The sequence below is a fragment of the Camelus ferus genome, chromosome 17 (genome assembly GCF_009834535.1).
Source record: "Camelus ferus isolate YT-003-E chromosome 17, BCGSAC_Cfer_1.0, whole genome shotgun sequence".
Classification (NCBI taxonomy): Eukaryota; Metazoa; Chordata; class Mammalia; order Artiodactyla; family Camelidae; genus Camelus; species Camelus ferus.
Genome location: NC_045712.1, coordinates 19,314,126 through 19,341,333, shown reverse-complemented (window position 1 = coordinate 19,341,333; position 27,208 = coordinate 19,314,126). Strand labels below are relative to the sequence as shown.

The following is a 27,208-nucleotide window of genomic DNA, read 5'->3' as shown; positions in this document are numbered from 1 at the left end:
ACTGTGTCAGTTAGGAAGCAGTTGGCTGCAGTGATACTACAGCCAACCAGCAGGAGCTTAAACTAAGAGTATTTATTGTTAACTTATAGGCAGGAGGCAGGTGGGTCCAGACTTTGTTCATTTGGCTCAGTGATGGTATCAGGAATCCAAGGTCTTACTGTTCTCCCATTTTATTATCCTTTACATGTTGGTTTCTTAAGCTTTTGCTGGTTGCCTCAGGGGCAAACGGTGATGGCTGCTGCCCCAGACATTATTTTCCTCATACTGGTGTCCTTGGCTAAAAAAGATGAAATGAGGACAAAATGCCTTCTTGTGTGGCATTTTGTCTCTTTTTATGTTTGAAAGAACAATCTTTCATAGACTCCTTCCAGCAGATTCCTTCTTTTGTCTCACTGGCTACATGGGTAGGTCACAAAACATAGCTTTAATTGTTGCTACAAAGGAGCCTGGGAAGGAAGTTACCTGGCAAAGGGGAGCAGGAGATCCATGATTGGCATAAATCAGCTATGATTTATTTCTTTTGGTTATGCATTATTGTTGCCCCAAACAAAATCAGACTTCTTAGGCAGCTAATAGTACCTAACACCAATATAAAATTTCATGTCTCAGTCTTTGAAACTAGATATTCTCTAGCTAAATAAATGTAGATTATCCTTATTTTTATAATTCTGAGGCTTCCTGGTTCTACCTAGTTCACTGTTTACTTTATGACGATGAAATTACATGGCATAATCATAAAATTAAGTAAATAGGAACCAGAAGTATGCAGCCCACTCTCTTAAGTTCAATGTGGACAATGGAACCAGTTGGCAAGTTTCTCATTTTGTTTCTCTGAGCATACTCTGATCTGGTGATACTCTAAGTCATTAGTCTTTGACATTTTGCACAGGGGGTGGTGATGATCATGGTGTGTGTGTGTGTATATATGTGCATATATGTTTGCACACTGCAACTGCAATGTTATTTTTACTGGGTTTTGTTGGCCTCCTCAGGGTGTTAGGTTTTGGTATTTGAATTTGTGTGGGTCCAGTATCTTAGGAAAAAAGAAAGTTTGTATTTTGATGCAAAATATTGAGTACTCCTTACTAAAAGAGCTCAACTTATGTATGACCATACTGAGAACAACTGCAGTGGACACTCTAACACCTGCTGTTGCCATATCACACCTCCTCTGCTAACAAGTAATTCAGCAAACATTTACTGATCCCTAGCTGTGAGTAACCCACAGAGAAGACAGAATTTGATTACAGTGTCTTTTTCTCCAAGGAATGTCTATTTTCTTGACTTGCATTTCCCAAAGAGAATTAATAAGGGTTAAGTGATAGAAGAATGAAGTAACCAAATACATTTAGGAAATGCTTAGTTAACCAAAGGTAGACAGGACTTCTCAGAGCTTTTAATATGCTAACAGATTTCCAAGGCAGTGACCATCCTAGAATGCAGGTAGCTCTTTCCAAACTCCTTCCCACTCTTCTTCTCTGTCTAGCTGTGGGGGACATTCTTTAGAAAATGCTGTAGAAAGCTAGGAGGACAACTCTGAGATTCAGGGTTACTATTAATACAGTATTATTCTGGCAACAGATTATTGCAGGCATTTTTGAAAATTTAGCTATCTTTTATGTTAACTTTAAGGAAATTAAGTAAAGAAAAATTTCTTCATCATTAAAATGTTGTTTCCCTTTGGTATTTATTGGCTTCAAGAAGTTGATTTATATTATGCATAGGCTCTTGGGATACAGATGTGTCATGAATTGAGTATTACCTGTTTAAGCCTATGCTACAGAAAACTTTGTCCTAAAAAGCTTATTGAAATTATATACTACTAGAAAACCCCTGGGTCAAAGAAGAAAACAAAAGGAGAATTTTAAACTATGTGGAAAGGAAAAGAAACTTTCATACCAAAATAAAGTAAATCCTTTATTCAGATAAAAATTTATAATCTTAAATTCCTTCAGTTTTGAAAAAGGCAAATAACGAAAGAACTTGGCACTTAAATTAGAAAAAGAACAACAATAAAAAGAAGTTAGGAAGAAGAAATAAAGAGCAGAAATTAATGAAATAAACAAAAATCTCTAGAAGGGATAAACAAGCCCAAATGCTGGTTCTTAAAAAAAGAAAACAAAACAATAAAATAAAATAGGTAATTCATAAGCCTTGCTTCCTTTATTAGTTAAAAAATACTAGTAAAAACATGTAAGACAATGAGAAAGGAGACATAAACACAGATTTGGGATATACTAAAAGAATTCTCAGAGACTATTACATGCCAGCCTATGGCAAAGAAAAAAAAAAAACTGAAGTAAATTAATGTTTTTCTAGCGAAAACTATCCCAAGAGTAGGAAACTTTCAAATTGATTTCCTTAAAAGAGGTTTAAAAAGTTATTAAAGACTGACCAAAAACAGGTATTCACAGCTAAATTTGATCATATTCTTAAAAGACAGATAAGTCCAATGTTGTTTAACTAATCTAATAAAGGTAAAGGTGGAGCACTCTCAAAATCCTCCAAAGAAGCCCACAGCCTGTCATTAATGCCAAATTCTGATACAGATAAAGCACAAAGAAAAAAACTAACTGATTTCATTTGTGAGAATAGATGAAAATTTCTGGCTAAGGTATTAATAAATTAAATTCAGAAATGAAGCAAGAATAAATAGCAAAGTAGGATTTACCCCAGGAATGCAAAGGTGACTCAGTTTGGAGGAAATCTGTCAACATCGTCCACAAACTTAAGCTAAAAAATGTGTAACTGTATAACCAGTAGATGTTGAAAAGGCATTTGATCAAGTTCAGGAGTTATTCTTAATAAATATTCTAAATAAATAGGATGAAAAGAAAGACTAAGTAAAACAAAAATTATAATTAAGGCAGAATAAAAATTAACAAATACTACACAGCTGTAAAAATGTGTGAACTAAATTTGCATATGTCAATAAGGATAAATCTCAAACATCTCAAGCAAATCACAGAAGGATGTATGTGGTGTAATACCATTTATATAAAGCATGAATTCATATGAAACAATGCTCTGTGATGCTTTTGAAAGCATTTATGATAAGGATATAAAATTAGACACTTGAGATAATCAAAACTAGTTTGTGGGGATCTGTGAAAGGATTTTTTTGTATCAGTGTGCACAGTACAAAAAACAATGGAAGAATGATTTTTAAATTGCCCTTCATGCAGCTCTTAAAAAGAATACATTAGGATTATATGAACTGCAGGGATTTCCATAAGATGCATTGTTGAGCTAGGAAAGAATTACTTTTAATAATTTGATTATTTTAAAAAAGTCTCATCAACCCCTATAAATGTACATATATGTATGTGTTGTAGATGATTATATGAACATGGGGGAAAACATAGAAGAATGCATGCATACTAGTCATTAATGTGAGTCACGCTGTTGAATGATTAGAGAGGAGGAGTAGAAGAGAAGTGGGAGCCAAATTAAAAAGGGAGAGACCTAACAAAACTGCAATAAAACCCCTCCAGAATATATGACATTTATGTATTTGTATAAAATAATGTCTGGGTAAAAGGAAATTTCAAAAAAGAATATATAACATATAAAAATGTTTTTTATGTGTGTGTGTGTGTGTATGTATATACATATATATGGTTTTATGTATATATGTATATACATACACACATAAAATCAGGATTTTTGTTAAAAATGTGTATGAGCCTTATGTCATTGAACATATCAGTTCATATTAGTGTCTCTTCTATTCCAAGCTCTCCAAAATAAGCTGATTTTGATGTTTGGCTTTCCACATAGTATGGCTCCTGGGAAAAGACTCACTGGTCAGCACTGTACTAATAACCTGCTGTATAGATATAAAATGTTATTGCAAACAAATAGGGTGACATTCTAATAGATTTCTTTAAAAAAAAAAGGAAGGTTTGGAGGGAGAAAGAGAGGAAGCTAACTGCTGGCTACTCCTCTGTTCCCAAATTCACAAACTGCTCAAACATCATGAGTTTTCTGGGTCACACATTGTATTAACCCTCTGAGGCAAAGCTTGGGACCATTTAGTTCTATAAACTTCGTATATAACTCCAATTAGCTCATCAGTCCAGGTCCACTTCACCAATATATATTCCTCAGTTAAGTCCCTATGAACATAGAGCCTGTTATGAGTAAGGTCAGTGGTATCTTCTTTTTTTGTCTTATGCTACAACTGCTCTGAATTACTCTTACTCCCCTCAATAGATCTTGCCTTTTCTGGCCTTTAAGGCCTCACACATAATTTTTTCTTCACCTAAAAACCTTTCTAGGCTGGAAAAGATTCCCTTCCATGTCCCTGTTACACACTGTACTTATCCCCTTTATGTGTTTGCCTCCCTCACTAGCCTGTAAGCTGTGCAAGAGCAGCAATATGTCTGTCTTCATTGTAGAATTCCCACTCTTAACCTGGCACATGTCGGTTGAATAAATTTTAAAATCTTTCATGAATCTTTATCCACCATTCTACAAAAATTCTTTCTACCATCTTATCGACTAAGATTTTGACAACCTTCCTTCTAATCTAGAGGCTTATGTGAGGATTGGGAATCGGCAACCTTGTTATCGACTTCGCTTTTTATTCTGCTGTGACTTAATTACCTCCCCTTAACCTTTCTCAGCTTTAATGTCCTCATCGTATAAAATGGGACTTATGATACCACTAATTACCTCAAGGTTTGTGGTACAATATTCATTGTTCATACTGTGACATGATGTTCAATGTGAACATTGAAAGAGTGACTATAAAGTGCTTAGCTCAGGGTCAGGTGCTTTAATTATTACTGAAACGCTTGCCAGTCAGTTGAACCATCTTATTTTGACATCATGTTTGCTGCTCTTTCTGATTACCTTCAGCCCCAGTCTTCTTTACCCATCTGTCCTTTGGAACCCATCACTGGCCATTTCAAAGGTACTATCACCAACTCTTAGACTACTCCTTGACTTTTGGCTATGCTCTTTTGCTTGTTTCTAGCTCTTGGAAACTTTCACCGTAAGCTTTACATACTTCCGCTTTCCAGCTACTAGGGAAAATCACAAAGCTGATTCAGTACAGACTGTGCCAAATTTGCCAGATTGACTAAGAGAATCTTCCTGATGATGACTGTGTTCTTTCTTTTGTTCCTTTTAAAAATAGATTCTCAACCCAGGATGTGCAGCAGAATTACCTGCAGCTTTGTAAAACTATAGATGTGTGGATCCCACTCTTCAGCCCTAAGAAGGAGACTTCTTAGGTGTGGGCCCTGGACATACCTATTTTTTAAAAACCTTGGATTGTTCTTTTGGACAATTTGGTTTAAGAACTCTGGCCTATTAAGTTTCTGGCAACTGTTTTATGTGTTTTTCCTTATCCTCAAGTCCTGGGTTTCCCTTCACACATTGTCTGCTCTGAATCCTTACTTGCTGGCTCTACACCTGTGTTTCCAGCTGCTTGCTTGGATGTTTCCTCTTGAATGTCCTACTGTTGCCTTTCTCTGTACAAAGCTTAATTTCCCCCTTCAAACTAGAGCATTCTGCTGACTTCCCATTTTTTTAAATTAATCCATCATTCTCTAAAAATTCTAGCTCAGAATATTGGTATCTTTTCTGAATCCTGTCCTCTTTCTTACCCTAACAGTTGTGTCATTGTAGACCACTTGCTTCCTTTCCCTGCTACTACTTGATTTTCCAGATGCCAACATGTTACAGTAGCGTTCCACTTCTGGCCTCCATATTCTGTCAACCCACTGCCTCCAGAACACTCTTCTGTTACAGCTTTGTTTATGTCATTCTCCTGCTTTTAGAAGGCTTAAGTGGCTGTGCCATACTGCAGAATAAAGTCTGAAATGCTTAATTGCACATTTGAGGCCCTCAAAATGTGGACACAATTCATTCAACCTTTTGATTTTATTTCCCATTATTTCCCTCAATATATATTAAGCTGTTAAACAATACTATTTAGAGGTAAGATAGAGAAAAAATTTGTTTTGAATCCTAGCGCTACCACTTGCCAAAGGTGTGATCTCAAGGCAGTTACTTTAGCTTCTTTGACCTTAGTTGCCACATCTGTAAAATAGGACATAAAAATAACTATTTACATGGCTTGTCATAAGTAGTTAACATGTATAGTGTGCTTGGCATGGGGTCTGACACCTAAAGGGCCTTGAAGTGTATTCTTTACCTCCTCCTTCCAGTCTTCTGCAGTGTCCTCCTTAGATGTACAGCTCTCTCACATCCTTCTCATTTTCTGTTTCTTTGCTTATGCCATTTTCTCTGCCTTTCCTTCCATGTCAGATTTTGAAATCCTATTCCTTTTTTTACCCCCTCTTCAGAAATCCTTCCCCTGCCCTTGTTCATTCCAAGTTCCCATAGTGTTTTATAGCATTTGTGAATTTTTTTTCCCCATTTGTTTGTATGTTAGATACTTCTAGTTTGTTCTCTCTGCAGACTAAATTGAAATCTCCTCAAGGACAAGGACCTGGTCATAGTCCTCTTGGTTTTCCCATCACTCCCAGCATACTGCTTTGTAGCTAGCAGGTTCTCAGTGAATACTGAGCCAACCAGTAAAGGCAGAGAACAACTTAGTCAAACAATAAAGCCAGCAAGCAATATCACTCCAAGTATGCTAGAGAACTAAAGTAGCAAATTAATCCACATACCTAGAGAAAAGATTCTTCTCATCAAATAAATAGGTTGAAACAGGATTTCTGGGAGAAATAGCTAACTATGAGTCCAAGGCAGGAAATGTACAAGTTGAATTTGTAAGATTTTGTCGTACCAGAAAGCAGTAAAGCTAAGACTGCTGAAGTTCTGTTAGAAGGACTCAGGAATTAATGTGGAGTTGTGACTGATCAATAAGACAATTTGAGCATCAAACAATAATAACAGCAGTGGATTGAAATATATCAAATATGTTTAAATCTATAAACTTACGGTACTAAAAAAGAAAAGAAAAGGTTTAGTCACCTTTGGAAGAACTTAGGAAACCCATTTCTCATTCTGAAAAAAGATAAAGAGAATAAAGCATTTATGCTACCTTTCTTGTAGAAATCATATGTGAAATAGACAATAGTTGAAGAAAATGTTTTTTAATCACTGAACTCCAGCTCACAAATGAAGGCAGGATGATAGAGTATGTATTCAGAAAAATTTTTTTTTTTAGAATTTAAAGAGTACTTGTCTATCCAGCTAACTTTCGCTGCCTTTTTTCTAACCTTAAAAAAAAAAAAGAAAAAGAAAGTCTTTGAATTAGAAACATTATGAAGCAAAAAATACCAGAATGAAAGTTTGGTAACTTTTTCATCTTTGTTTGCAGTCCAAAGACAAATAAATGAATAATTTCCCAGCCTGGAAATGTTAACATCTTTATTTAGATCTTGGGTTTTTTTTTTTTTTTTTTAATGTTTCTTGAGCTTTTACTTCCTATTATTGCCAATCATTTCAGGAAATCCTTCAAACTACTCAAGTATAGTATTGACCTTCCTACTCAATGCAGGAAAGGAGAACCATACCCCAGTAGTTTCAGTCCCCTAGTCCAGGGTCTTAAACAGTTTTTAAACTTATCAAAGTGAACATTGGTTCTTCAAGTGATGTTTGTGTGAAGAGGCAATAGAAAAGGCTGACTGCATATCATAAATAAATATATTAACTCAAAAGCAAAATAACAAATCTGTATAATAGAGAAAAACCCCATGCAAATGGCAGTCAGCTTTTGTAGTCTTAATTCTAGTTTTTAATAAAGTATCATAACTACAGCACAGCAGGTAATTGCAGGTTTTTCTCTGCAGATACCTTGTTCCCTCGACATACCTATTTTTTGTGTTTTAACATTTCTGGAATTTGCATTTAGCTTACAATGCATGTGTTCATTTAATGCAGCAGTGTTCCTGCCAGCCTCCTTACCCCACTCAAAAAACTTTTAAATTGTGTTTTGCAATCAATTTTGTCTTTGAATTTTGGCAATATGATAATGTTTCTGGATGAATTTTGAGAGCAAAATTGTTTTAAAAGTACTTCATAGAATACTTTAGACCAGTATTTTCCAAAGTATTTTCTTCATAATACCCTATATACCATATATGTAATACCATAGTTCCAGTTCCAGAGTTCCTAAAAAGGGGGGCAGGGATGCTCAATGATTAAATGAATTTGGAAAATACATCTTACCACTAGAGCCTCACTATAGACAAAAAGCCCATTAAGCTCTGAGAAATCCTGTGGTTTAAAAAAATAATAATAAAAACTCTTTCAATCTCTTTTAACTAAATGTTATCCAAACTCTTCTGTCCCCCAAATCCTTTTTTGTTAACACCTGCTAGCATTCCATTTTAGGAAATGCTGCTGTGTAGAGTTCATTAATATAAATAATAGAACAAAATATTTTTGTCAGGTTGCTTTAAATATTTGGCTATTGCAAATTAAAAAGATAACTAACATTTCTAGGCATCTGTGTATCTAGTTGTCATAAGAACCTTTCCAAAGGCAGGCTTGGCTGGACTGTATCATCAGCTTAGTCGGACATAATCTTTAATTGCCTTCAATAGTGCAGCAACCATACTGCCCGGTTAGTGTTAGCCCTTGCTTCTTCTCACAGACTTAGACATTGGCCCAGTTGCTAGGCTTCAGGGTGATATTTCTTAGCAAAAGAAATCCTTATGTAACGTGTCACATGTTGCCAGCTCTGGCACTACAGTTTTATTCTGTAACTCACTGCACCCTTTTTAAAAAAACAATTTTTTTTCAATTTAAATGTATTAGTAAAGTAAGTATTGCTGGATCTTCTTGTATTGTGCTCCTGTATATATTGTAGCCTGTTTATGGTAAATCTCTGGAAGAGCCATAGAGCTGGGATAAATCCATCCCTTCCGTATCTTCTGCCAGGGAAAGGAGGCAGTTAGGTGGTTCTTGCCATCAAAGTAAGCTACATTGTCTCTCTTGAGTAATGGAAACAATAAAATATTAACCAGACATGTTCTTTGGCATAATTCAGTAAGCATTTATTAAATGCCTTCTTTGTACCAGAGAGCTATACTAAGTACCAGGTTTTAAAAGTGAGAAGCAGTAATCCTTACTGTCCTCAAAGAGTTGACTCTAATTGGTGAGACAATGGTTGTGTAAGTGATAAATATTTACAGTGCAGTAGGAGGCTCTGGGGACACCTAACTTATTGGTGAAGGACGTGGAAAGTCTGACCCTGGAGGATAAGTAGCTTCTGATTATGCAAGTAAAGGGATAAATGACATCACTGACAGAGAGGACAATTTGTGTAAAAGGTGTATGGGGTTGTGAAAAGTGAGAAACTTGAAAGTGCTGGTAGCTTTGTTTTGTTTAGAGTATCTATGGTAACAAGATGGGAGAATAAAGCCTGAAAGGAAGGTCAGTGGTTCCTGGCTGTAGGTGCTATGTTTGGCAGAGAGTTTAGAAGACTGCCCCATATGTGATTCTTGACCTTTACTAGCATTTTTTATAAATAAATTAATGAAAATTAATATTGACTAAACTGTGCTAAATTTCTTAAGTTTAATGTGTATTTCCAGGTGACAGAGTAGTCATATTACTTCATGTTAATAATACCATCTTGATGACTTATGATCCTGCTCACTTAAGTTACCCTCATATAAAGGCATTAGCTCTATTCTTTAAAATCAGTTTTATTGAGATATAATTTACTAACAACACCAATTTTACATGTATAATTCACTGAGATTTGACAAATGTACACAGTTACATAACCACCACTCCTCTAATCATAATATAGTATTTTTTTCATCACCCTGCATTTGCTTTTATTTGCAGTTTGGTAAACTAAATAGATTAACTCTTTGAACCCTGAAGGACATAATATCTGAAGAACAGAGAACTAAAGAACCATTGAACCTTTAAACTAGGGAAAAAAATTTTTTTCTTAAAAAGAAAAAAGAGAAGCTCTATAAAAGTACTGCTTTTGGAAGATTTTGTCTCTTGAAATCTTTAAAAGAAAAAGGAGGAAATAAAAAGCAATGGTAAGAAATTGTCTGCAAAGTGACTGGTATAATATTCTATAAAGATGTTTGGAGGTGGAGGAAGAAACAACTGCCAAGAAAACAAAACCAAAAATTTTAAATACTGAACTGGAAATTTTAGACTTGAGTTCTAGCAAACAGCTCTGATATTTAATAGCAGAGAGGTACAGAAGCATTTTCACTTGTCTGAGGTCTTGGTTTTCTCATAAAGTGGGCCATTGGATGGCATATTCCAAGCTATATTACACAGAACTTTAGAGTTTTATGAGGTGTGGACAAGAGTTACAGATTGGGGAGAAGAAAATTAAAACTAAGGGCTAAATTTTAAACTGGGAAATAGTTGTACTTAGGTTTTGATTCTGGCAGGTGGGAAGAAAGTGCATCCCCCCAACCTTGTATTTCCATATACTCAGCCGACCTTTTATTGATTGTTGCTGTAGCATTGGAGGTTAGGACACTTTGTGAAATAATTTTATCTGTAATTCTACTTTGCACTTGTGATTCATTGTGGAAGAAGATGAGTTTCTCCGGGGAAATGAATATTGCCATTAAACTACAAAAATTATTTTCTTTCCCTGAAGTTATTACATTTAAGAATAAAATAGATGTTTCTATATGAGAAGTACACAGGTTTATGTTTTTAAATAACTATTTTATCCATCTTATTTGTTTGTTTTAACCAGTTACCCATGGGTGTATTGTTTCCACAATAAAACTTTTTCTACCAGATGGTATGGAAGCCCGGCTCCGCTCAGAGTGAGTATAATTTAATGCTGTGAAGTTTTTGTATTAATTGCCTTAGTTAATAATATTCTAGTTTACTTCAGGATTATTCTAATAATGTTAGAAAATTGATGTAGTACTTTTGGAATATAATATACTTCAGTTTAATTGCTTTTCACATGGGTTACAATTCTAGAAAATAATAATGTGTAAGGAGGCGCAGTGATTTTGTTTCCAGAATTAACTTTACAACTTATATTTTGATGGATAATTAATTTTTCAAAATAGTTGGAGTATATAACTTACTGATGAGTGATAACTGTTCATTTTGATCTGCATTTCCTATCAGACTTTATGATTGCCTTACAGGACCTTGAGGGTGTTGATACAGTTAGTAGTCTATTTTGGTGGGAGTTTCTGGAGGGATTTTCCAGTGCTTTAGTTTAGTTTTGTTTTGTTTTCTAATGAAGCAGTATGGAAAGATCACTTTGAGGAGGACAAATGAGAGGGAAAAATTATTCATACAATGTTAATGTTAAAATGTAAACATAAGTACATTTTGCTCTTGTACTTTTCACAGATTATTATTATGAAGTGTTGGGGGAGCTAAACAATCTTTAAACTTCAGGATTTTTTATTTTGAGTGAAAACCTTGAATATGCTAGAAGCTTGTTTCTGTACCCAACATAACATTTTCTGTCCTATAAAAACAGACAGATATCTGAGAGTGGGAGGTTGAGAACAGCGGTAAGTTGAAGGTGCAGCAGAGTAGTGAGTAGGAAAAAGCAAGCAGAGAGAAGTCCTGCTATTACTGTGATAATTAGTGCTTTCATTAGAATTATTATATATTATGCTTTAGTTAGAGGCTGCCAGTTGTTTTTTTTTTCCCAGCTTTAAGGATATCTGAAGAAAGCAGATATTTTAAAACATTCTAAATTTAAAACGTTGATCTGTTTCCTATTCATATTATAGTTTAATTATTAAAAACACAGTTAACTTTGGGAGCATTAGTGTGACTTAGCTTTTAATGTGACTTAGTCAAGAGCTTTTAGTATGACTTACTCAAGAGTTAAGAGTCAAAAATAAGAGTAACTATTGATAAACCAATGACAAGTGGCTTTTTAAAGACTTTGATGTTTGTATTTGATAATGAGATTTTTCTTTCATGGAGTCAGAAACTTTGAGCATCTGCATAAAGGGTCATCTCTGTTCTCAGGTTCTATCTAGTAGGGCATGTGAGTTTTTTCAAAGTCTGTCAGTAAATTGTGTTCCTATCCCTCTTGTCTCCCCAATGCTTTTCATCTTTGTCCCTGTTTCTTCTCATTTTGTTTTTTTTATGTGGTTAAATATTAGCATCATTTAAAATTTTGTTGCCAGTTTCATTGTACATAATCTGGTTGACTTTCTGGAGTTGGTGAATTTTGAACAGACAGTTCTTTAGAGCTGGAAGAGTATCAGAATGACCTTTAGAGGTTGCTAGTCTGGTTCAAAGCCTGACTCCACCTGTTCTGTGACTGGATCAGGCCTCCCTTTTCTCATTTGAAAAATGAAGGTAATAATTTTACTTATTAAGCAAGAATTTTATGAGGAAGATTAAGCAAGACTGTACACTTAAAAGAGGTTAGTGTAGTACCCGGCGTATAATAAGTACACAGTGAATATTAGTTGTTTCTGTTACTGTAATCTAATATTTTTTAGCAGTCAAGATACTTTTAAATATGCCAGAATGTTTAGAGTTTAAGGTACATTGTATACATAGCATTTAATATTTTTAAGATCTTCAGTAGGTATACCATTCTCTAAAAAGCTAATTCTGTTTTCTTCCTTGAATTTTATTATATTGCACAAATAATTTTCAAATGATAAGAAACAAATTGCCTATAATTCCATAACCCTAACACTAAATAAGTTTTCCTTTTCTGCAATTCCTTGTTGCATATGAACCATTTCTGTAATTCAAACAAAATACACCTATACCCAAGATAGTTTTTGTAAAATATAAATGTATATCACTTATGGAATGTTTTGCTGGATTTTTAGCCTTTTGTTTATTGACCAGATTTTCATGGAATATTTTGTGCTTAGGTCACTAAGAAAACTGGATTTAAAAACTTCATTAATACCACTTGCTTCTATTTAGACTCTCTTAAGTTCATTTCCCTGTATATGCATATCTACAGAGTAAAGGATAAATACCCAAGATGATTATCTCTGGGTGCTGACATTGAGGAATTTTTATTTATTTCCTCATGCTTTACTTCACACATTTTCCATAATATATATTACTTGTGTAATCAAGAAAAAGAAACTTAAGGCAAATGTCTATTCCATTTTTATGGGGTAAAGAAGAAAAACTAAATTTGTATGTCAGTTTTTAAACCTTCATTAGGCATCCAGCTTTGTTAGGGCCTTGTGATAGATTCTGTGGATGCAGAAATGAATTGTTCACAGTGTCTGAGAACAGACATGAAATCAAAGGAGTAGAGCAGAGGGTTGTATGGTCTCAGTGGGAGTCTGTGCAGGATATCATGGGTGCTCAGAAGGGAGGTGCCCCTGGTACTTAATATTCTATTTTAGTCAGTATTTTAGTGTATTTGTGACTAATTGAATTGAAGTATTTTGAGGGTGTTTGCAGTTACTACAGTGGGATCAGAATTGTCATTCCTGTTTTTAACTTCTACAAGATCAGTTTCTCAGCAGCTTACACATGGTTAACCAATTGAATCTAGAACTTTACCCAATCAGACATGAAGCTGACCATCACCAGAGTAGCCTCTAGGATATGGCTTGATGATCAACTGGTAGGGAACATGGGTTGCAGCCTTGCTCTGTGTTCCCTCTGCTTACCCCCAACCAGCATACAGTATCTCCGACGGCATTTTGTAGAACAGAGACCCTGGCTTCCTTAACTGCTCACTTCTCATGGGAGTGGTAGTAGTGGTCAAGTGCTGCTGTGTCCTTGATACTGTTTTAAGTTCTTTGTTTATATTAACACATTTAATACTCACAGTAACCCTATGTGGTTAGTTTTATGCTTATCCCCACTTTATGGATGAGGAAGTTGAGACCTATAGTGGTTAGGTAACTTGCCCAAGATTATGCAGCTGGTACATAGAGCCAAAATTTGGACCCAGTCAGTATAGCTTGTGAGCCTGCATGCCTAATTGCTACACTGCACTGTCTCTTACATACTTTATAAGGCCAAAAAGGCAGTTAGTACCAACTAATACTGCGTTTGTGGTTTAGTTTTAAAGTGATATACTGAACAAGATTATACTGTATAGCACAGGGAAATATATACAAGATCTTGTGGTAGCTCACAGCAAAAAAAATGTGACAATGAATATATGTATGTTCATGTATAACTGAAAAATTGTGCTCTACACTGGAATTTGACACAACATTGTAAAATGACTATAACTCAATAAAAAATGTTTTAAAAAAAAGTGATATACTGAGTTCAGTTTCATACCTACACCTGAGCTTTCAGTTGTTAGTGTGTGAGGTGGCTGGGTAGAGAAGAATAGTACTACAGTTTTGATTAGCTAGAACTCTACTAGAACATGTTTCCAAATTATAGCCTTCTTTACAGTAGAACTTTGCTTTTTAAAGACTTTCTACAAAGGAATATTTAGTTTTCAGAAGAACTTAATTTATACATACCAAAATTCAAAATGGATAGTTTGAGTTCTTTTTTTCTGTTTAGAAGTTCTTATAACCAAGAAATTCACCATAGCCCTTAGTAATAGTGGATCCAGAAAAGGCATTTAATATGTCTTGAATTTTGAATTTGTGTTTAGAAATATATTAACGTGCAAAAGGTAGGTTTGTGTATTTATTCCCTTGTTTTCTAACAATTCTATACATTTATGAAGGATTGAAAAATAATATACTTTCTTTTAATTATATGAAAGCAAGTATATTAACTTTGGGGTTTAAGATATTCTGGTACTGTCATACTGTTTCCTCTGTTGTCAGGAAACTAGATAAAAATTCTAAATTTTACTTTTCAGTGTCATCCATGCTCCATTACCAAGTCCTGTTGAAAAAGTAAGTTTTACTAATGATGATTTTTTCCCAATTCCCTCTGCTATAGTGCTTTGGAAAATGTTTCTGTTTGTTTTATTTGCTTTACCTAGAAACTTATTTCTTTTTTGTAACAAAATATAGGAATGCATATAGCTATATAGTTATTCTAGTCTTCTGATCTTCAATAACTGGAGAATTTAGGATGGATGCTTCTTGGGAAAAAGCCTTTGTTATCTCAAGTAAATGACTGACCCTTAGTACTTGTTTTGTGCCTAGCCTTAGGTAAGAAGTGGTAGTTACTACCTTTTATTTTAGAATATAGTTCTGTCTAGAAATATTTATTAAAGCCTTGTGCCCAGATAGTTCACTCAACATACACCTTCACATGGAAATAACACAGAAATATGGGCTTACAGAAATTTTTCTTTTATTGTCCTTGAAGATCAGTTTTAACCTAATCTGGACAGAAACTTTGCATAATTACTTGTTAGAAAATATTTTTTTCTTTTGTTCAGAAATAAAGGTGTATCAAACTATAGATAGCATTGCTAAATAGCAAAAAACCCCACATCATTTTGTATCTTTTCACATTAAAGTGAATGTTGAGTTTTCTTAGTAAAGTAACTAAACTATTGGGAAAGACATTTTTTCTTCCTTTTGAATAAAGAATGAAAACCATGCTTGAAACTGAAGATCTTTGTTAGATTCCTTTTTAAGAAACAAGAGTGGTTAATTGTGATCTGCAGGAATACCAAGAATCATTTCAGAAGTAAATAATAGACTTGGTGATTTAGGACTACTTTTTAAAAATAAGGCCACCTCTCTATCTTCTAGTTAGCATATTAATAAAAAAAAAACAGACCTTCTGAGCTTAATAAGGAATGATGCTGTTATCATCCTTAATAAGTTAACATGTAACTTGGGTGGTATTGAGAATGTGGGTGAATGTTAACAGCAACCTGATACTGCCTTTAAAAAAAAAAAAGAAAGTTTTTCCACACCCTGGTAGAAACCCTTCATAGAAGGTATTTCTTCCGTACTCTTGAGTTCTAAGCATTTTGACTGTGACTTAAATGTTTAAACATCATTATTTCACATCTTTTTCTTCTTCAAACCTGCCTATAGTTTAAAGGGATTGGGAGTAATCCTATTTTCATTGCCTCTAGCTATTGGACAAAGTGTATTTCATGTCCTGCTTCTTCCCACACCCCCACATACAAATACTATTTTGAAGATAGCTACTTCTAAATGAATTGTGACTTGTTGACATTTTGAAGAATTATTGAACAATGAATTTTAAAGGGGAAAAATATAGTTCTCTTGATTTAGGAGATATTATTTCTGGATAAAGAAAAGGCTGAATTGTCTTTGTGCTATAAGTTGGTGATTTGGTTTATCAAGGAATGTTTTCATGAGTAGCACTTGTTCCACCACCCTGCTTGTAAATCTCAAACTGGTCAGCATAATACAATACCATTTATAAATTCTAGGCATGAAGCAGAAATTTTGGAAAACTAAAAGAAATGGTTAATTTGAAGAATAATTTTTATCTTACATATTTCAGTAAACAGGCATTTCAGGGACTTGGTTTAGCTTTAATGTCTTCCGTAAATATTTTGCGTGACTAGTTGATGCTCTGTCATTTTGTTTCTAGGTTGCTGCTAACACTCCAAGTATGTACTCTCAGGAACTATTCCAGCTTTCTCAGTATCTTCAGGTAAAAGTAATCTTGAGAATTCTCAATCTTTAAAAGGAGAACTTAGATGTGATTTTGTTAGTTCACAAATATGGGCTAAAAAAGTGTTGGCTGGATACAAGTACTGAAAGAAATATCTTTTCAAAGTAAAAAAAGAATTAAAAATAAGTCTTATGAAAATGGATTTTAAAAAATCAGGATTGTTAAGTCTAGAGAAGGTAAGGTTCTATACAAGAGGTTTTTTTTTAACAAATATGAGGAAGTTCTAAAATTGTTCTTTATCCAAAGGTGGATTTTAAATAAAATTAATCCTGGAGAAATTTTGGTTGCTATAAATAGCTATAATAGCAAATAACACGAACTATTAAAATATTAACTATTAATAGCAAATAATTATATAGCACTTACTATATGCCACACTCTAGCACTTTAACTATATTAATATACTTAATCACAAAAATCCTACAAGGTATATTTTTTATTCCTATTTTTACAGATAGGGTAACTGAGGGACAGGAAGGTTAAATAATTTGCACAATATCACACACCTAGTACTGTGGTTGAGCTGGAATTTAAACCCAGACAAGTCAGACCTCAGAGCCCCTGCTCTTTACTAGTCTGTGCTGCTGGATCTATAAAATAACTTAGTGATGGGGGAGATGCTTGCAATGGGCTCCTGAAGAAGTTAATATCATATTTAAAGAACCATACAAATCTCTAAAAAGGAAACAAGTGGTTGGTTTGGTTTTTTTTCTTTTCTTTTTTTTTCCTTTCTGATTTTGATAAATTTGGGCAGGATTATAGGTCTTATTCTGGTGAGGGAGCATGATTAAGGGAAACTCTGTATCAGGAGTTTGGAGATTGAGTAGTAGAGCCCATATAAAAACTTCAGTGAGTTCTGTGGCCTTGGATGAGTCATTTTACACATGCAGGTTTTCAGTTGCCTTATGTTTAAAATGATAGGACCAAATCAGTGATCCTGGGTCCCTACATTCTTTTATAGAAATCAGTCACTGAGAAGAGTCCTACCTCAGTTAAGAATGTACACATCTGTGAAAATATCCGTGTGTTAATTAGGTCACTGGGCATAGTGTAATAGTGGATGGCAAAAGCTGTTTTACGTGCTTGCAGTTTAGTAAGTATTTATAAGCATAGAGTCTAGCCAGAATTCCCTGGATTTGATCTGTGGCTTTAACTTTTGACATGTTGGGAAGGTTGTTTAACTCTTTTGTGCCTCATTTTCCTCATCTATGATATGTGTATAATAAAGCACTTGCCTCACAGAATTGTAAAGAATAAATGAATTAATACATGTAAAGGACTTAGAACAGTGTCTGGCACATAGAATATATGCCATCAATGTTAGTAGTTGTTTATCATTCAGTAAGAAGTCAAATTAATTGACCTAGATCTCTCTTATTTTTAGAGATAGAAGACAACTTTGAGATTAATGTGGTCTAGCTTTCATTTCTCATATGAGAAATATGGGGCCCATATAGGTAAAATGATTTTCCAGGGCTATAGACTATAGTTACTAGTCACTGTGGATGGTGAATCTAATGACCTGACTCACTCCAGTACGTTTTCCAACTTTCCTGTCAGTCCTTTGAATATTCATAGTAGCATAATCTTTCACTGTGTTTTTCTAATTCTTTGAGAGAAAATTATACTGCACTGTCTTTTCTGCATACATCTTGAATTGTTAAAGTTCTAATGTAAATTGTAAATGTTTTGAATAAAAACTGAAATAGATACATTTTATGCCTTAGAACTAAAAGCCCATTCCTGGAAGTACTAGATTTCTGTTAGGATGTGATTCATGGAGTTATGAAACTCTAAATGGAATTGAGTAAAAAAAGGTGAAATTACACCATCTAGTGGAAGTAGTGGTTATTTGGTGGTTTTGTTTTTAAGTAAAACTTTTTACAGCGTTAGTGTAATTTCCTGGATATTAGGAATGTCTAAGAAGCTTAAAATAAACTTGGCACCTAGTTCCTTCTTAGTGTGAGCTGTGTTTTAATGTGGGTTATGAGTTGGTATGACTTTTACTAGATTCCTTAATCTATACTTTTAGAGTTATATTAAAAAGCAGTACCTCTAACTCTAATTAGACCAAATTATCCCTAATCATTATTTATCAAGGATGTGGAGAGCAATAAATGCATGCTTTAAGCCTCAAGTATTGTATTTGAAGTATACACTTCTCAGTTGAGGTGTCTCAGAAGTATTAGGGTAATAAATGTTCTTCTTTAGATAATGACAGGAATAGAAGAAGATGAAATTTAAAGATGTGCCAAAACCACAGCTGAAAGCTGTGGAGCGTTTTCACCTTGACTTTCAGTGAAGGAGACCCTCTTAAACAGCTATCAAATGTTAACAAGTGACCTAGAGATAAGGCTTTGCTTGACAATGTCTTTCGCTGTAAAAATATTCCTTTGGAGCTGCCAAATGGTTATATAACTTCTCAACCCCTTAATTACGTTGAACCAGCACTTTGTGGGCTCTTACTCATTTTTGGCATATTTGATTATAGCTAAGTGTTAATACAGTTACAGAATCAGAACACCTGAAAATTCAATACACTGTGAGAAGAAAGCAGCTTTTTAAAAAATATATACATATATTTGTATTTATATATAACATTTTAAAAAAGAAAAATTAAAAGATATTTCTATTTCAGATGTCGCAGTCATGTGGCTAAGCCATTACAAAGTGTCTGCTGCTGACCAGATTATTTAGGTTTAGTTTGGGATGATTTTGTTCTGAGCTTGTACATTGTCTCTCTCTCTCTCCCTCCCTCTCTCTCTCTTTCTTTCCCTCTTTCTCTCTCTGTGTGTGTGTGTGTGTGTGTGTGTGTGTGTGTGTGTGTGTGTGTATGTATAAATGTATATGCATAAAATGCATGGTTAAAACATTTGTTGGATTCTTCTACTCTAGGTTTTTTTTTTTTTAACTGACTTATGAATTATGAGTGAAAAAAAAAAAGGTGACTTGTTTTCTGTTATAGGGGAAGTTGCAGCTAGAGCACTCCTAACAGGAGTACTTACAGCTCAACAAATGAGGCTAAAATGATGTTGCCTATATATATTTTACAAAGTAGATTTATCAGATTTGAAAGTAAAAATATGCAGTGTGATGTAATATGAGAATATTTACAGAATGTGCTAAAAATTGATTACTCTTCAAAGCAATCATATTGAGTTTATTAGAATGTCTTTTGTGATTTATAATATTAGGAGGCCTTACATCGGGAACAGATGTTGGAACAGAAGTTAGCCACGCTTCAGCGGCTACTAGCCATCACCCAAGAGGCCTCAGATACCAGTTGGCAGGTATTCCAGTTGTCTTTATATTCAAGAAGCATTTAAGCATAGTTTAATATCCCTTAGATATTGATTAAACCAAAACTACAATTTTGTAACAAGCAAAGGCAAAGTTATTTCTTAATGAACAAATATTGAAAATTTAGCATTTTACAGTAGATGTTGACCAATTTTTACAATTTTATATCTTTTTTTGACAGTAGCAACTTTTTTGACATGTTATTTTTTTAATTACCCTGAGATTTTATTTATATTTACTTTTTCTTCAACAGGCTTTAATAGATGAAGATAGACTCTTATCACGGTTAGAAGTTATGGGAAATCAACTACAGGCATGCTCCAAAGTAAGTATTAATCTCAAGAACATAAAGAAAAATGCATAGTTTTTTTTATTGTAGCTTCATTTCTTTGACTGTTATTTTAATACATGTAGAAACATTTTTATATTTTCACCATTCTTTTAAATCTTTTATGATCGGGGTAATGTAACTACATACACATGTAAGTAGGAAGGATTATATAGTGAATACCTATGTATAATATAACACTCTTTCTTTTTTCCATCATAGTTAATATTTGTTGGAGTAAATGGGTCATTTGTCCTCTGTAATTTCCCTCAATATGGATTTTTTTTTTCAATATGGATTTTTATTTAAACATTCTTCTAGCTCCCCCTCCCATACCACAAATTCTAGAGATTTGATCTGACTTAGGTTCAGCTTTTTTTCGGTCAACAACACTTCATATATAGTATTGAATGCTTTCATCAGGAGGCACCGTCATGTTTAGTTGTCTTTCTTTTTGAGATATTAGCAACCTTTGATGATCTTTTTCTGGGTCCATCTTTTTATTAAGGGCTGCAAAAGTGGTGATGCTATATAGTTCTGTCTTTCCTTTATTTACTAGCTGAACTCTATATAGAGAAACTTCCCTCTCATAAACCATTTTGTGATCCTGAGGTACATTTTCTTAGGAAAGCAGGATAAGTGATTTTCTCCCTTTACTTACTAGATTTCAAAATAATGATTTAGTTCCATCTCATCCACCAAAGAATGACCATAAGGTATTTTCCAGCTTAGATTTAAATATACTTCATGTGTTTAAACCTGTTCCATTTGGTTTTTCTTAATGATTCTCAAATTATCCTATCTTTGGTCGTGGGAACTTCTTCCCTTGGCACCTGAGTCCTTTCGGTAGAATTCTAGCAGACTTTGGTAGCTTTCTGCTGTCATATCAGGCAAGATGTTCCAGACTCATCTTGTGCATTTCCTACCTTGAAATCAGCCTTTTCCCCAGGGTATTCTTATTCCTTTTGGTTTAATTATTGTTTTAAAATGCTTGACCTTTTTAGAGGCAAAAGATTATTTTTGCCCATAAATGTAAATATTGTGGCTTCCAGATAATATGACAGGTAGAGGGGTTAATTCATTTTGGTATATTTGAGGGAAATTCTCAATTTACTTTGACTTCTTTTTTCTATTGGAAGTGTGAATTAATGTATTTGGGAAAATGTTATTTACTAATGCAACTTTTAAATACAGCTTCAATTAGTTTGTGTCTGGAGGTACCTTAATATAAATAGCTTAAAGAGCATTGCAATGTGTGTTTTTTTTTCAAATGGTAAATACTGAAAAAAAAAAAACAACTTGGTTATAATTATAAATATCTTGTAATCCCAGAATCAAACAGAAGATAGTTTACGGAAGGAACTCATAGCATTACAGGAGGATAAACACAACTATGAGACGACAGCCAAAGAGTCCCTGAGGCGGGTTCTTCAGGAGAAAATTGAAGTGGTTAGAAAACTTTCAGAAGTTGAGGTATTTCAATTTAACAAATACTAAATAGTAGTGTGATTTTAAAATTTTAACTTAAAATTGGTAACATTTCAGACTTGGGTATTCTTATATAGGTAGGAAATTTTTCCTGTGTATCTGGTTGGAAGGAGCTGTATGCTGTTTTCATTGTCCAGAGTTCTCAGCATGACCTTGTGAGTTCTGGTGTTCCCTAGTCAGTGACTCAGGAAGTAAAAACCTAACTAGGGAATTTCACTGTTTGCATTCAAGTTAGGATTCAGCCTTCACACAATGGACTATGATATGTGCTAGAGAATTGATCTCCTTTCACATAATTTTGTTTTCCTTCCAGTTGAGGATAACCAGTGTAATGCAGAGAACTACACCACTAGTCTTACTTTATTCATCCTCCAGAAAGGAAAACTGTGCCTCTTTGGAGGTTCACAGGGAAATTATCTGTAAGGTCCTTTCTAGGTCTCTTTAGAATAATCAAAATGTGATTCTCATTGCTTTAAAACAACCTAATTGATAATATGAGTTATTCCTTTGAACCACTGCAGAATTACCACAGAAGTTATCTTTTACTGGAGTTAGTTAAAATGTCCATTGGGAAATAAGTAATAAACATACTTTAGTATAAGGATAGTTTCTGTAATAGCCCCATCCCAAAGTGACTCATTCACTATCATGTCATTAATATGACATGCAAGGAAAGAAAATTATTACTAATTGTCTTCTAATTTTATTAAGTTGATTGCATATTATTAAACTTGCTTTTAAGAATTGATAGGTTTAAAATATTTTCAAGGCTAGAACTCATAACCAGTGGCCTTTTAAAAGTGTAATTGTGTAAAGTAGCATCCTCTCCTCCCCCTGCCCTATTTTGTTTTGTTTCCTAATTCCTTGTATTTTCTGTTTTAGCAATGTAGCTGCAGTAAATTGAAATTTTTATGTTATTTAACTCAGCCTTATATAAAATCCAAGACAGGTGTTGATTTAGAACAGCCTATAGAGTTATATTTTTTATGCATTGAATTTAGAATGTACATTTATTCTAAATCAACTGCCTGTAAACTTAAATTACAGCGAAGTCTGAGTAATACTGAAGATGAATGTACCCACCTGAAAGAAATGAATGAACGGACTCAGGAAGAATTAAGAGAATTAGCCAATAAATATAATGGAGCAGTTAATGAGATTAAAGATTTATCCGATAAATTAAAGGTATGTATTTTCTTAACCTGAAAGTATGTAAATTAATCATCTGTAACACACTGGATAGTTTAAGAGTTTAGGTTGAATTGCTTGCTGAATAGTTGTTGATGTAAACTTTGGTAATAGTTTATTTATAGTAAAAATTAGGTGCCATTTTGCCCAAACCCCATCACCACAGATAATTGAAAGTCTGTAAAAGCTGACTTATTTTCTTTGGATGGAAATAAATACTTCCCAATAGGCATTTTTAAATATATAGGAGAAAGTAGATGAGAACCAGCAAGATATTCAGCATTTTAAAAACCTGGAATCTGCTTATCTGTAGTGTGTCCCAAAGGCAAGTGCAGCTATGTTAGTGCTGGAACAAGCCCAGAGGGAACCTCAGAGTGATCTGCTTGACCCCTTGTAGCCTCCAGGGATGCTATTGGCTCTGCTTCAGCTGCTGCTCCCTGTAGCTATAGGACATTTAGGATAAGGAGAGACCAGACCGTAGGTAACGCCAAATTCTAAGTGAGTTTGTGAAGACCCATCTTTATATAATTCAAACGGATTGAGTGGCTAGAAGATACACATTTGTTAGAAAAGACCAGAGCATATCTCCCCTTTAAGTGATTAACAAATAATAATAATAATAATAACCTATGATAGCTTTAAATATTGGGCTTGTTAAAAGGAGGTCGTTTTAAAAAGTGCTTCTAAATCATCATTTCTTTAGCTAAAAATAATCTTGTTTAAAATTTCAGAGTAAGTTACATTTTAGAGTGTACAGACTAATTAAAACAACAGTAATTTCAAGGGAAACTGTATTTCCCCCTTGAAAATGTTTTTCATTTTGACCCCTTTAACGTATTGAGTCTGCTTGCTTGCTTGCTGCGAGTTTTTCTCTCTTTACGTGATATGGAGGAATGACCCAGTGTACATCAGTTTTGACATCATTTTGACGTTTACAGATATGTACTATATTATTGACTACTCTCCTTAGAAGCCTATGTGAATAAAAGTCGTCCTGCTTTAGACCTCTTAAAACAAGGTCAGATTTTATTAAATTACTGAATTTTCTTTTTCTTTCTTAATAGGTAGCAGAGGGAAAACAAGAGGAAATCCAACAGAAGGGACAAGCTGAGAAAAAAGAATTACAACATAAAATAGATGAAATGGAAGAAAAAGAACAGGAGCTCCAGGCAAAAATAGAAGCTTTGCAAGCTGATAATGACTTCACCAATGAAAGGCTAACAGCTTTACAGGGTAAGTTAGCTAAATCAGACATTTATCTGATTTGATTTTTTCTTTCTTTTTATCTGTGAAATATCTTTTTCTTGGACTTTTGTTTACAGTACGGTTAGAACATCTTCAAGAGAAAACTCTTAAAGAATGTAGCAGCTTAGGTAGGTGTCACCAAATTTCTTATTTAAAGCTGAATTTTCTCATTAAACTTCTCATATTTACTATCTCACATTGGGTGCTATTTTAAGAGGGATGTTTTACATATTAGGTGTAATATATCTACAGTCTTCCAGAAAATTTCCTTTAAAAATATGCTTGATTGCCACCAGTGGGCACCATTGTTTAGTCTTTGAAATGAATGAAATTTCTGCAGCTGAGATGGTTTGCTTGGAGATATTTAAATAAGAAAAACACATGAACAGCAGATTCATTTTCTTCTGAGGTTCATTGGAAGATTACTAAGCAGTTGTAGCTTTTTTCTCTGAGTTGATAGAAAATGGCAAGTTGAACCCTTTTCGTATAAATAAATTTAAAGTGTTCTGTCATTCTTAATGTGAGTAGGAATACAAAATGCCATGGTTACATTTGAGACCAGTTTTAAAGTAATACTTTCTTTGATCAGGCAAATGATACACTGTCTTAATCCTAGGGATACAAGTTGATGACTTCTTACCTAAAATAAATGGGAGCACAGAAAAAGGTAGTGTAAAAAACTTAAGTATTTTTCTTTCATGATATCCTTTTACTATTTAAGCAGGATAGAGAGGTCAGGGCTTAAAGTGTTTGGTATGAAAAGCATGCTGTTTATAGACCATTAAATCCTGTCTTAAAAATCAAACTTCCCCTTATTTTGTAATTCTAGTGCCATGGCCTATGGTTAGATATCCCTTATTATATGGAAATTTCAATTATTCAAATAATAAAAAAAGATAATGTTCAACTTTATTGCTGACTTATATAACGTAGTATAGCTTTTTTCCCCACTTTATTTTCAGAGACTAAACTCCCATTTTCTTCCATCAAGCACTGTTTCCTGGGGATAATTGGCCCCTATTTTTAATGTTTGTGCCCTACTCCCTCCCTGGCCAGGAGTTTACTTAACAGCTCATTGAGCTCTTGAATATGATGTAGAAACTGCTTTCTTTATCCATCTGTTCCATCAGTCAGAGAAAACAGGTCACTCATTTCTGATATCTGAAAAATTCTTTACTTGTTATTGGTACATGACCCTTCTTTCTAGATAACTTGGGTTATCTCTTGCCAAAACTGTATAGCCACTCTTGGTTTTCCCACTGCAGCATGGGGTACTTTTTACTCAATGACTTCTGTATTCTTTAAGTCTTAAAGACCTTTCTTCCCTTCCTCATTCATCCAACGTTAATCGAGCACCAGTTAAGTACCAGAGCCTTCATTAGATGCTTAGAGTACAGAAGGAATAAAACTGTTTTCTGTGTTTATGAATCTGTATGCCTCTTATCTCAGTCTTTATACAGAAGTTAGCAGAAGATTTCAAGGTTGATACACAGAACTTCTTAGCAAATATTTTTTCCATGTATCAGGGGATATCTTTATAGTTCTTGGGCAGCAACCACACTCTAATAAAGTTAGGAGGTTTTTTTTTTTTTCTTTGGTTTGTTTTGGTTTTGTTTGTTTGATTTGTTTTTAATCAAGAACTGGCAGAATAGGCTCAGGTAATCTTGTATCTGTGAACTGCAAAAGTCAAGAGCTAATATTACATATATAATGAATCTTGAAACTCTTAAATTTTAAAAAAGTCTCATTAATCATTGTTATTTGACTATATTATATATGTTTTGTGAAATACATTGACATTCTAGATTTCAGTTTGATTGAGTTTCATTTTGAGAATTTTAAAGGTGTAGTTTATATTCATTGTAGTGGTATTACTAATTTCTCTTTATTAAGTAAATTTAGCAAACATATGTAAGATGATTTAATCCTTACCTTCTAAAAGCTTCTCATCCATAAATGAATTTATATTTTCTGCTATTATTTTGCCTTTTTTTTCTCTTTCTGACATGTATACTTCTATTCAAATCCATTACCCTTTTGACTTAAGCATGTATTTATTGATAGATAATGTTAGTATTAACTCAAGTTGGGAACATTCTATTCCTTCAGTTAAGAGAATCCTTTCATATACACTGAACCATCTTTATACTAACAAGAGTTGTCAAATTACTGCTTAAAACTTTTTGCCAATTCCAGTTGATTTAGATGAGAATAATTGTGGACAATTCCTTGATTTAAAACTGAAAAAGATATTTTGGAAACTTTAAGGTACTCCTGCCTATAATTATTTTTCCCTTGCTGGTATTTGTTTTTCCAGTAGTGGTAAAATGAGTTGTGTGAAAGTGACTGTATCTTTCAAGATATCTTTCAAGAAACTGAGTAGTAAATATCTGGATATACACAAAAGCTTAATATACCAGAATTAGTTACTGAGTGGATTTTGGTGGTCTGTTCTAGGTCATTTATGATATAGTAACAAACTGATTATCAGGTATTCTAATATTACCCAAGTCTATAGTCATAATGTGCTATTAGATATGGCTTTAACTAAAATTACTCTTTAAATAGTAAAGAGAGAACCAAAAATAGTCGTAAGAGAATATTTTAAAAATACCTAGAGAAGTTAAGATTATTAATTAATAAGTTAATAATAAGTAATAAATAATAATTAGTTAATAATAAGTATTATATTTCTTCAGTAAACCCCATTTTTGAAATTACTTAAATTTAAAATAGCAGCTGTAAATAGAGTTTTATACTATAATTTTTTAATCTAATAAGCATAATTTGACTATATCTTAGAGAGTATAGGAAAGTACTATCTAATAGAAATATTATGAGAATCACATATATAATTTAAAAATTTCTGGTAGCCATATTAAAAATATAAAAAGAAATAGGTAAATTTTTAGTGATGTATTTTAATTATGTATTTACTATAATCTACTGTATCCAAAATATTATTTCAACATGTAATCAGTATTAAGATATTATAAATGAAATATTTCACATTCTTTTTTCCTTAGTAAGTCTTTGAAATCACTGTATATTCATTTTATACTGACAACACATCTCAATTCAAACTAGCTACTTTTTTTTTTTCAAACTAGCTACCTTAAGGGCTCAGCAGAAACATGAAAATCCACTCATGTACAAATAAAACACATTTTAAGTATCGTGACT

General features: G+C 33.5%; 1 protein-coding gene across 33 annotated transcripts in view; it reads left to right on the top strand.

The window, feature by feature from the left end:
* Window positions 1–27,208, top strand: part of SLMAP (sarcolemma associated protein) — a 122,217-nt gene that overhangs the window by 52,271 nt on the left and 42,738 nt on the right. For 10 of the 33 annotated variants that reach the window (XM_032458220.1, XM_014559385.2, XM_014559386.2 and 7 more), the window contains exons 3-12: window positions 10,670–10,742; window positions 14,723–14,759; window positions 16,393–16,455; window positions 19,671–19,766; window positions 20,030–20,101; window positions 21,437–21,577; window positions 22,640–22,777; window positions 23,845–24,013; window positions 24,103–24,153; window positions 24,642–24,692. In XM_032458220.1, coding sequence (XP_032314111.1) covers window positions 10,670–10,742; window positions 14,723–14,759; window positions 16,393–16,455; window positions 19,671–19,766; window positions 20,030–20,101; window positions 21,437–21,577; window positions 22,640–22,777; window positions 23,845–24,013; window positions 24,103–24,153; window positions 24,642–24,692 — 891 coding nt within the window. The remainder of the gene's footprint in view (window positions 1–10,669; window positions 10,743–14,722; window positions 14,760–16,392; window positions 16,456–19,670; window positions 19,767–20,029; window positions 20,102–21,436; window positions 21,578–22,639; window positions 22,778–23,844; window positions 24,014–24,102; window positions 24,154–24,641; window positions 24,693–27,208) is intronic. The other 23 variants (XM_032458222.1, XM_032458212.1, XM_032458215.1 and 20 more) reach the window with 3 other exon arrangements.